Below are 10,845 nucleotides of genomic sequence, written 5' to 3' on the forward strand. Positions count from 1 at the left end.
CCAATCAGCTTCCAAGTCCTGTGTCAGCAGTGGGGCGGGGCTTATTTAGATCCGCGTCTCTCCGCTAGTCTGGCTTGGCCACGTTGGAGACCTCACAGGTCCGTGAAGGTGTATAATAGCTGGGCTATCCATTGCCAACAAACCTGCTTCTTCTTTCAATTTAAGATGAAAAGTATTAAGTAATATTCAGACATAGTCATATCCTTTAAATGTTCTGCTTTGTTCCTCCGTTTCTTCTGTGAGTACGGTAAGTGCCCTCTCGGAGCTTCGTGGACCTGCCGTTGCTGGTTTGCGCATGCGCGGGCGGAGGGGGCGGGCCGGCTTCCGGCTGCGCGTGGGGCTGCAGGCCCGGGAAGGCAGCGTCGCCGCCGACATGGAGACTTTGTACCGCGTCCCGTTCCTGGTGCTCGAATGTCCCAACCTGAAGCTGAAGAAGCCGCCATGGGTGCACATGCCGTCCGCCATGACGGTGTACGCGCTGGTGGTGGTGTCCTACTTCCTCATCACTGGAGGTAAAGGGGCTGAACTGGGCGGGCCGCGCGTCTCTTCCCGGCCGCGGGGTCCCGGGGTCCCGGGGTCCCGGGGTCCCGGGGTCCCGGGGTCTCGGGGCTTAGCGCCCGGCTTCGTGCGGCTCCTCCCCTGCTTTTGCTGCCCTCGTGTCCTCTGGTCACAGAGTTGCAGCTGTTTCCCGAGGCTCAGTTGCTTTTAGCTCCTTGCGGAGGTCCCGGGAGAGTCAGCCTTGCACTCTGGCTGCCTGCAGCGCACGGGACTCTGACCCCTCCTAATTCGCCGGCCGCGCAGCCTTAGGAGATCTGACAGTCCCAAGGTGGCCATGAGCTCACCCTTAAGGGTCTCGCTACTTTGATTTAAACTGCAGTAAGTCGGAATAGAATTTTCCGAAATTATGGTTTTAATACAGATTTGAAATTGGAGATGAGGTTTGCAGAAGGTTCTGTCTTTTAGAGGGTAGAAGTCGAGAATTTTTTAAAAGTCCAAAACAGCCTGGCTATTAACCTTCTTAATTAGCATCGTATCGTGTCCTTTTCAAGTAGAAATCTGCAAAGGGGCGTCGCCTTGTCCGCTGCTGAGTTGGCAGTCTGATGCAGACTTTCTGAGCCGCCTCCCAGTCAAGCCCAGTTCCAGGATTTGCTCAGGACTGTGCTGCTATACTTTTACGTTTTGCAAAGTGGTGGGCTTAGTTGAGCGATGATAAAGTCAAAGTTTTACAGAAAAGCAGAGGTGGTTCTGCTTTTTTTTTTTTTTTAAACTCTTCACCCCCTTTTCCCTCTAGAATAGTGATAATTTATGTTCATTTAAGTAAGTAGCATTTTAAATGTCTTCCATTTGAGAAGGTAATACTTAGCATTTCAATAGCACTAATACTTGCTCAGGACATTAGGAGGGACTGCTGAGTAAATGAAATTTGAAATGCTTTACTTTAATGAATAGCAGAGTCATCTGCAAATGCCTATCCTGTGACTATTATTCCTTTGGAAGCTTCAGTTTTATTTCTGGCCACTTTTGCTCTGCTGGTGGTTGTAATGGGGGAGAGTCTCAGCTTTAGCCGAGGTGCAGGGAGAGGTAGAAAGGACACCTTTTAATAGCGGTCAAGGTCATGAGATGTGTCTTGTACAAGTAGTTTGGCTGCTGAAAGGAGTCTCATAAAACTGTGAGTGGAGCCTGGCGAGCATGATGGTGCATGCCTGTAATTCTAGTACTCTGGAAGCTGAGGCAGGAGGATCACAGTGAGTTTGCGGCCAGTCTGAGCTATATAGTGAGTTCAAGACCAGTGTGAACTACACAGACCCTGTCTCAAAACAACACAAAATTGTGAGTGCACCTTCATAAATAAACAATGTGTGTCATTAAGAAATAACAAATATAACCCAACCCCTTAACAGTGAACACATAAAGACCTTGTTCCCCTGAATTTATAACGCTGTAGTTGAGACAGTATCGCAAAACTTTTACCATTTCAAATTGTCCCAGATAGAGTGAAGGGAAAGAATAAGGAATAAGAGAAAATAGAGTCAGGAAAGTCGTTTTGATCACGATGTCATTCTTGAGGCAGCAACATGTAAGCCCAAATTTGGAAAGTTGGAGAGGGAGAAGTATGGACAGATGCAGAGCCAAGGGACTGATCAGATGGCTTTTGTGCTTGACTTCTACTGTTGTGGTGTGGGTGGCAGTGGAGACAAAGGGTCGAATGATGAAAGTGTGTTGGAAGTTGATCCAGTAGATCAGACAGGTTGCGTGCTGGGTGGAACTAAGTGAGAACGAATCTTCCCAGTTTCAAATTTGAGCCATTGAGTAGGTGGGAGTGTGTTTCTCTGAGATTGAAGAAACAGGCATTTTTAGAAGGGAATAGAAAACCAGGGGTCACTTGGGGTTATAGTTAGTTGGCTGTGTAAATTTACAGATATTGGGGTTGGGGGTTTAGCTCAGCGGCATAAGCGCCTGCCTTGAAAGCAGGCAGTCGTGAGTTCGATCCCTGGTACTGATAAAAAAAGGAAAAAGACAAAAAAAAAAAATTTACAGATATTAAGGCTAGAACTGAGAACAGATGTCCCCATTGGTTACTTGAGTATTTCTGGAACCTCTAAGTCAGATCTTGAAGAACACAGACTGATTACTTGTTCTTAGGATCTTTTACCCAGCTTGTAGTGGTACCACCCTAAGTTGAGAGACCTTGATAAGTGGGGAATTGGTATCATTGGTATCTCGAGTTAAAGCCCTGGGAGTAAGTTAGGGAGCCAATATACAGAAGGGCGTGGACCAAGCCCATGAGAAACTGTAAGCTGATGGTTTTATGGAACTGTAACTAATGGTTTTATAAAAAAAAAAAAATGAGTCTCTGCTAGAGAGGTAGCTGGAAAAGAGAGAGAGAGAGAGAGACCTTAATTTCAAGAAAATTGGGTCAATAAACTGGCTTGAGACTCCTGGGAAGCCTTCTTGGGCGAGATGCAGACAGTGTCCAGGACGGTTGGCAGTACGGTCGGTGTGGGTGGCCCAGCAGAGAGCTGTCAGGTGCAGAAGCTGCGCTGGAGTGAGGTGATGAAGAAGGGCAAGCGGGCCTCATTGTTTCCAGGAGGAAATCTGGGCGCCTTTACAAAGGACGTTAGGAGGTTATGAAGTCCCCGGGATTGCTGTAGGGAAGGAGGGCCTGCAAGGACAGGCGAGAGGAGGGGCATGGAAAAGGATAAAAAGGTTCCTGAGAGGCAAGGGGCAGTGGAGTGTCATCACTGCAGAAGGGACTCCACAGTGACAGACCAGGCGCTCTTTCGTTTTTTTTGGTGGAGGGAGTGCTGGGAATTGAACCCAGGGCCTTTGCACTGAGCTGCATCCCCAAACCTTTTTAAAGTTTCTTTTTTTTTTTTTTTTTTGTTTTGAGAGAGGATTTCCCTTACTTGCCCAGCCTGGGCCTGCAACTTGCAACCCTCCTGCCTCAGCCTGCTAGACTGTTGGTATCCCAGGTGTGTACCATCGTGCCTGGGGCTCGTACTGTCGCTGAGTGTATGGCAGGCACTTGAGGATTTGCATGTTTAGCTGTGCTTATTTCCTCAGGCTGGTGTGTGGGAGACACAGCCCTGCTGTGCTTAAGAAAGCTGAAAGAAGCCGGCTGTGGTGGTTTACAGCTGTAACCCAGCAAACCCAGCCCTCCGGGAGGCTGAGGCAGGAGGATTCTCAGAGAGTTAAAGGCCAGCCTGGGCTACATAGAGAATCCAAGCCGACTTAAATGTTAATAGAAAGACCTTGTCTTTCAATAAATAAATAAATACAAAAAGAAAAGCTGGAAAGGAAGGTGTTGGAGACCAGGGGAGTGTCAGTGACATTAATGTTGATGATCACCTGGCATGTGGTGCAATGTTGGGCCTTACCATTAGTGATCATGTTTAAGCAAGAAAGTTTCTCTGCATTGTGGTTGCCTGTCGGGTTATAGAAGCAAATCCAAGAATGTGTGGATTATTTTTAATGGAAGAAGACCCTTTAATGTTAAATCTCCCTTATTGTGGAGTCCTTCTTGAGTACTGGCGACGTTCCTGCGTGTTTCCTTTATGAAGCTGTATCTGTTTCAGAGGCAGTCATGTTCTGGAAGTCATACTAAGACTTTGAGCTGCTCGTCTGAGAGGCCCAGGGAAGCTTAGATTAGCTGGATCACGCTTGACTGTGGTAATACAGTACAAGTGGCCCTGTTTTAAGTGTGAATGATCCTTTAGAGACAATGAAAACTAATTCCATTTTTTAAAAACCGGGAATCCAGTGTGCTCAGACTCTTGTCTCTCTTACAGGAATAATTTACGATGTGATCGTGGAGCCGCCGAGCGTTGGCTCCATGACTGACGAGCATGGGCACCAGAGGCCGGTAGCTTTCTTGGCCTACAGGTAAAAGATGGCTTTTCAGGGTTTGGTGGCGGGAAGAAGGTCCCTGGGGTGGGTGGGCCTGCTCACTAAACATTCAGTGAAACCCGTGGGCTCCATCTGCGTTCAGAAAACAGCTGCTGTAGGGCTGGGATTTAGCTCAGCGGCATAAGGGCTTCCCCCGAAAGTGTGAGTCCCAGTACCAAAAAAAAACAGAAAGAAAACAGCTGCTTTACCATGTGGAATTCTGCAGTGGGCGAGAGGACGCCAAGTGTTTTATTCCTTTACTTGAAAGTTGGGATTTCACAGTGAGCAGTGTACCAGCAGCTTACTCGGTGCCTTCAAGCCACAGTGGCTGAGTGGAGAGGGTGTCGCAGACCTGTGGCCAAGGAGCCGAGGTATTGGCTTGGGTGCTGGGGGTTGAGCCTGGGGCCTCTGCCTCTGAGCGCATCCCCAGCCCTTAGGGTATTTACTATATGGGCGTTTAAGAAAGCAGATCAGGGTGGATTCCTGTGCTGTACATTGCATTGGAAAACAACTTTTGAGACCTAAAAGCTCAGTTTGAACAGCGGGACGCCATTCCAGAGCAGCGCGGTTCCCTGAGCAGGCTTGCTTAACCGCTGCTCTCCAAAGCCCACTTGAAGCCTGAGCCAGCCCGGAACTCGCAGCACTGTCCTGTCTCAGCCTCCTGAGTGGGAGCGCCACCACGCCCAGCCTGACAGGCGATCTGACCAGGAGCAAGCCCTTTCTTCCTGTCTCCTTTTAGGGTGCATATATTGGATTTTAAATGAAAACAGTTAATGCAAACTACATCTTATACCTTGTTTATAATACCTATGGGTTTATAGATTGTGGGAGTTCTTGTGGAGATCAGGTTGCCTTAGTGAAGAACATTTGTTCTTTAAATATTTTCCTTGGAAACAGGAAGCTTATTATGACAAAGCTTCAGGGAACATTTCTAACCAATTCAAAATTTATTTAAATTGAGAATAGACTTTTAAATACTATTAACTTCTGAAAGCTGCAGTTCTTGGTAAAGTGTCCCCTAGCAGGTGGTTATCCAGGGCACTTGTGATAAGTAGTTTTAAGGAAAAAACTGGCGTAAAGTGCGTTGGCGGGGGGAAGAGATGCAGACTTGAGCTGCAGGCCGCGCTGCATTTCTGGACGTGCTCACTGGCTCCGCGTCTCTGTCTCAGGGTGAATGGACAGTACATCATGGAAGGCCTGGCCTCCAGTTTCCTGTTCACCATGGGCGGGCTGGGCTTCATCATCCTGGACCGATCCAACGCGCCGAATATTCCAAAGCTCAACAGATTTCTCCTGCTGTTCATTGGCTTCGTCTGTGTGCTGTTGAGTTTCTTCATGGCCAGAGTGTTCATGAGGATGAAACTGCCGTAAGTTGGGTGCCATTCTGTGTAACTTGCAGTTTAACTTTCTTTAAACGTTGCTAAGATGATTACTTGACCCCATGAAGTTATGCATTTAATGTATGGCTCACTTGAAAAGTGAAAACGCGGAGCCAAAGGCTGGTGGGCTGCGACCTGCGGTGCCCGGCCGCTACCTGGAGAGACCGGGAGAACACGTAGTTGGTGCTGCTGAGTTTACAGTTTTTTCTTTGCCTTTAAAGTATCTTTCGGTGAACTCCAGTAGTGATGATAATACAGCAGCAGGTGAGCTGTTCAGCCCTTTTACTGCGGCTCTCTTTGAGTATGTATAGGCTGAGCGTGCCTCATCTGAAATCCAAACGTGGAAACTTAGAGCCGTGATGTGGTGCCTCTGATGGAAAATCCCACACCATGAAACTAGGTTTCCTGTACAAATTATTAAAATACTATAGAAGTTACCACTAGGCTGCGTGTGTGAGCCATCTGTGACTGGCAAGTGATTTTGGTTTCAACTTGGGCCCCTTCTCCAAGATCCTGCTAGGTGTGCAGACAAGGTGCTCCCTTCCCGCCTCTGCGTGGCCTCTTAGTCTGTCCCAGCCCAGGAAGAGCTCATGGCCGCCAGGTGTGTGAGAGGCTCTTCCGTGAAACAAGGCAGGCGTGTAGCTGCCGTGGAGCTCGTGGTGGAGTGCGTGGCGGAGGACAGGAGGGGTCGGAGTGGGCTCTGGGTCGGCCCTGTGCCCTGGCGGCCTGGATTCCCAGGTGTTGGATGAGGTCAGTATGCACCCCTGGGAGTCCCTGCCGAGACCAGCCTGGGAGCGTCTGTGCTGTCAGCTTTAATGTGCATGTGTTCTTATGTCAAAGACAAACAGGATCCTAAAAGCTCCGTGTTTCAGGCTGGATTGGAGCCACAGTTTTGAGCATCAATGAGTCAGCCATGACTGGGGCAGGGGAGCGCGCGGATTCTGGGTTAGGGCCCCTGAGATGGTGGCGGAGCGCAGTGCGGAGACGCTGTCTCAGTGGCGGCCTCAGGAGTCTGCGCAGACCGCTTCCTTCTCCGCCCTGCAGCCCTGCAGCCCTGCAGCCCCGTCTTCGGGGTCTGGCACATGCTCAGGAGTGCACTGCCTCTGAGTGACACTGTTAGCTGTTGTGCAGTGTTGTGCACTGTGTGAGGATGGTGGCAAGGGTTAGACATGATGCGGTCACACTGTTTTGGGGAAGTTTGTGTTACGCCGGCACAATGCCTGCCTTCATACGCAGCGGGCACTCACTGAATATTCAGTGCAGATTGAACAGAAGGTTTGTGGTGGTGGCTTTTCCTGCCTGGTTTGTGAGTTCTTGGTATGCTTATTTTATGATTTTGTTTTTCTTTTTCAACACAGAGCCTTGCTATGTAGTTCAGGTTGTCCTCAAACTCACTATGTAGCCCAGGCTGGCCTCCTGTGTGGCAGTGATCAGCCTCCTGATGCTGGGATCTCAGGTGTGTGCCACCATGCCAGGCTTTATGATGGTACTGATCCATCATACTTGTGGGACATTCTCACAGCCCTGAATATGACAGTCAGAGATTATGAGATTTCTGGGCTGAATAATGATTCCAGAGGAAACCATGGTAAATGTGTTTCAGTGCGTTTGTGTTTGGGTTTTTGAAACAAGGTCTATGGATCTAGCCCCGGCTGGCCTCGAACTCATGGAGAATGTTCTTCCGAGATTACAGGCATGAGCTATTGTGCCTGGCTTTAACACATGTGATTCCTCCGAGGGAACTGTGGTGCTGATTTATTAGCTCTTTCCCCGTAACACTGAATCTGTAAAGCATAGTACTATTTTTCGCATGCCCTTAGTTTTTCTTAAGGTTGAACTAAGTGTTAGCTTAGCAGCATGGAACCGGACGCGGCAGCTTAGCTCTTCCTTTTTTCCATGCCATTGTTGTCCCCAGTGAGCTGTGGGTTTCGGTGCTAAGCACAGTCGCACAGTGGTTCCAGCACAGAGGGCCAGGGCGTGCACTCGGCGGCAGAGGCCTGGACGTGGCCCGGTCACCTCCGCCAGGACCAGCTGTCTGCAGACTGCCTTCTTGGGTCTGGCGTGGGTGTCAGGCACTTGCTGCAGACCTTCTAGGGCTTTCTTTATGTTGTCAAGCTGAGCTGTGGGAGTCTGCTGGGTGCAGGGCGAGTTCCGTGGGGTCCTTGGGCAGCGTGGGCACCACGGGAGTGGGCAGCTAGAAGGGGCTGCGCTGGTGGCAGGGCAGGTACCCTTGAGAGGCTGGCTTCTGTATGAGCGGCTGATGGTGCAGCAGAGGACGCGCTCCGTGGGGCACTGGCTGCGCCTGGATCTGGGTCTGGAGCCCAAGGGAGACACAGGCCTGTGTGTGCTCCATGCAGGCCCGTGGGAGGCCTTGGTGGCGGAAGGTGGTTCTCAGAGCCTGCCTTACGGGGGGAGTTGAGGCTGTTGCGGGAGCCGCCGTTGCCAAGTGCTGGTGACTGAGAGTAGCTGCCCCTGCAGGCTGTCCCTCCCGCACGGCACGGCACTGTGTCTCCTGGCGTGGAGCTGGGAGTCCGGGCTGGGCCCCGGCTCGGGCGGTGCCATGCTCCATCTCCAGGCCAGGGCCAACAGTTCCGTGCACTTCTGCTTTTCTCTGCTCCTGTGGATTCTTTGTAGACTGCAGGGATTTATTAAAGGAAAGCCTGGGCCTCTGGAACACCAGGTTTACTGCTGTCATTAACAAAGCTGTTCGGGTCGGTGCGAGCACGTAGAGAAGGAGCTCTTAGGTACCCGATGTGAAGGGCACCTCGATGCGGGTGCAGCCGCAGCCCTGGCCGCTCTCCTGTTTGCTGAGAGGACAGCGGTGCGGCTGACGCTGCACACTGGCTGGGGGCCCGAGGGCTGCCGGCAGGCGTCCCTCCTCAGCCTCGGCTTCCTCAGGGGTTAGGGCTTTTAGACACCCAGCAGTTCCTTTCTGTACAGAGAATTGGTGGTTGTGATTTTGGGAATCCAAAAGAGACTGGTTGATTTCTTTATTTGTATTAATTAATTATTCATTTTTTTTGGAGATAGGGTCTTGCTGTGTAATTTAGGCTGGACTTGAACTCACTGTGTAGCCAGTCTGGCCTCAAACTCAGAGCAATCCTCCGGCCTCAGCATCCCAGTTGCCAGAATTGCAGGCGAGCCCCACCAAACTTGACCTTAATAAGCTAAAAAATTGAAGCATGTGCTGTATGTTTGCTCAACCCTTGTATTTGCTGTGTAACTTCATCTCCTTGAGGAAGAGAGTGACAGAGCTGAGTCCTAGTACTTTGTTTGTTGGAACGAGGGGGGAAGATAAACATGAACCATAGTAAGGAATGGCAGTTACGCTTTTGAATTCTGACTTGCTTCATCATAAAATGTGACATCGTGGCCTGTTGCCTCCTTCTCACCCTCCGCTGCACACGTGTTTCGGCAGGGGTTACCTGATGGGTTAGCTGCCTGTGGAAAGGAAGTCAGCGGACCCGCCCCGTCCACGGTGGCGAAGGCCGTACCAGTCCTGTCCTGTGAGATGAGGGAGAAGAAGAGCAGCGATGAGGAGGACCGGTGAAAACACAGGAGGCGTTTGCAGCTCGGACTACAGCTTTTGATATCAGAGACAAGTTTATCACAGTATTTTTTTCCTGCTGCCCCATTCTGATGTGATGTTAAGTGGCATTTTCTTCTTAATTTTTCATTTGTTAAAGAAAACTTCTTAAACTGTAATATTGAATAAAGTGGTTATTTTTTACAAAGCCCTCAGCATTTCTGGAGATGCTGTTTCTGATTTCCGAAAATTACTGTCACATCAGGAAGCAGATTCAGTCGCCGAGAACTGGACATCGGTCTGCTTCGCCACGGCACTCCGCCTTCGTGCGTGCCATCTTGTCGCGTCTCAGATATGAACGTGGACTGTTTCCTCGGCAGTAAAATGGATAAAAGGAGCCGAATAAATACTTTTTCTAATTAACACCTTTTATGTTTTTAACTGACTGATCATTTAACCTTCCCGCGCCCATCCGGTCCCATCTTGGGACCTTCTGTGGGTGCGTTGGGTGCCTGAAGCCCTGCAGGGCACTTGGCCGGGGCCTTCTAGGTAGCACTTCCGTGTCCCTGCAAACTCTTGCACCCAGTGTCCTTGTAGCGTGGCTGTGCCTTGATGTCCCCGAGGGCTTCGGCGCCGTGGGCGTGGCTTTGGAAAGGCCACTGCATGATGGCCGCTTGTAGCTGGCTTGCTGTTAGGATCTGGGTGAGGGTGGAAGGCTGTGACCTGGAAGTGTTATCTCCTGCCCCGGTCCTGCCTTCCCTTGCTTCGTGGCCACCACGCCAAGTGCAGCACTCCCCGGGCGTGTGAGGACTGAAATGTGAGCCCAGGTAAACCTCTGCCCACCCAGGCCGCAGGGCTCGGTATTGTGTCCCAGGGCAGGAGGGTTCAGCTCCCTCTCAGCAGCCACGTGTCCCAGCACAGTGGAGCGGGTGCAGGCCTCGCCCGGCCTTCACTCCTCCTCCTGCCGGGCCTCGGTTCTCCTGACCCGCCGAGCGTCTGCGTTGCTCACGGCTTACCCGAGGTCTTGGGTGAACAGCAGACTGCAGGTCAGCCTTCCCACGCCCGCTGCAAGAGGGTCTCGCTGCAGGAGCTCACTGAGAGTCGCTCACTTGAAAACCTCCTTTACGCTGCCTGCAAGCGCGTGGACGGAACACCGAATCAGCTGACCAGTGGCCCTGCCCGCCTGGGCCTCACACTGGCCGATCAGGTGAAAGGTGCTGTCCACTGTCAGGTACAGGTGTCTCTGAAAGGAGAAATGAGCAGGGTAAGTAAACGGCACGGGGCGGGGGGTGTTTGCTGTCCTCTTGAGGCTCTGAGAAGGGGAAGCAGGCCTGATGTACTTGTCAACCGCAGGAAAATGATTTAGTATTCATCTTGGGTATCTGACCCCAGGAAGACACCTAGCACACATTAGAGGCTACTAGAAAGGTGGATCACCCGGCCCCAAAGGCGCAGCTTTCCTGCCTTTGGGTGAACCGTTCCTACTAGGTACCAGCAGGTGGCGCTATTGAGGTCCGGTGTATTTCAGAAGTCCTAAAGCTTTTTAATATTGTA

General features: G+C 50.9%; 1 protein-coding gene across 2 annotated transcripts; it reads left to right on the plus strand.

Moving 5' to 3' along the window:
• Window positions 1–299: 299 nt before the first annotated feature.
• Window positions 300–9,714, plus strand: Ostc (oligosaccharyltransferase complex non-catalytic subunit). Of its 2 annotated transcripts, XM_003467995.5 has the most exons (4): window positions 306–512; window positions 4,290–4,383; window positions 5,556–5,753; window positions 9,184–9,714. In XM_003467995.5, the coding sequence occupies exons 1-4, from the start codon at window positions 374–376 to the stop codon at window positions 9,200–9,202; spliced, it is 450 nt and encodes a 149-aa protein (XP_003468043.1). In that variant the 5' UTR covers window positions 306–373; the 3' UTR covers window positions 9,203–9,714. The 2 variants fall into 2 exon arrangements, with proteins under 2 accessions (XP_063116687.1, XP_003468043.1); XM_063260617.1 differs by lacking the exon at window positions 5,556–5,753 and having other exon boundaries at window positions 300–512.
• The last annotated feature ends 1,131 nt before the right edge of the window (window positions 9,715–10,845 follow it).

This window comes from Cavia porcellus, unplaced genomic scaffold (assembly GCF_034190915.1).
Source record: "Cavia porcellus strain 051 isolate PalLab524CR breed Dunkin Hartley unplaced genomic scaffold, mCavPor4.1 scaffold_14, whole genome shotgun sequence".
Lineage (NCBI taxonomy): Eukaryota > Metazoa > Chordata > Mammalia > Rodentia > Caviidae > Cavia > Cavia porcellus.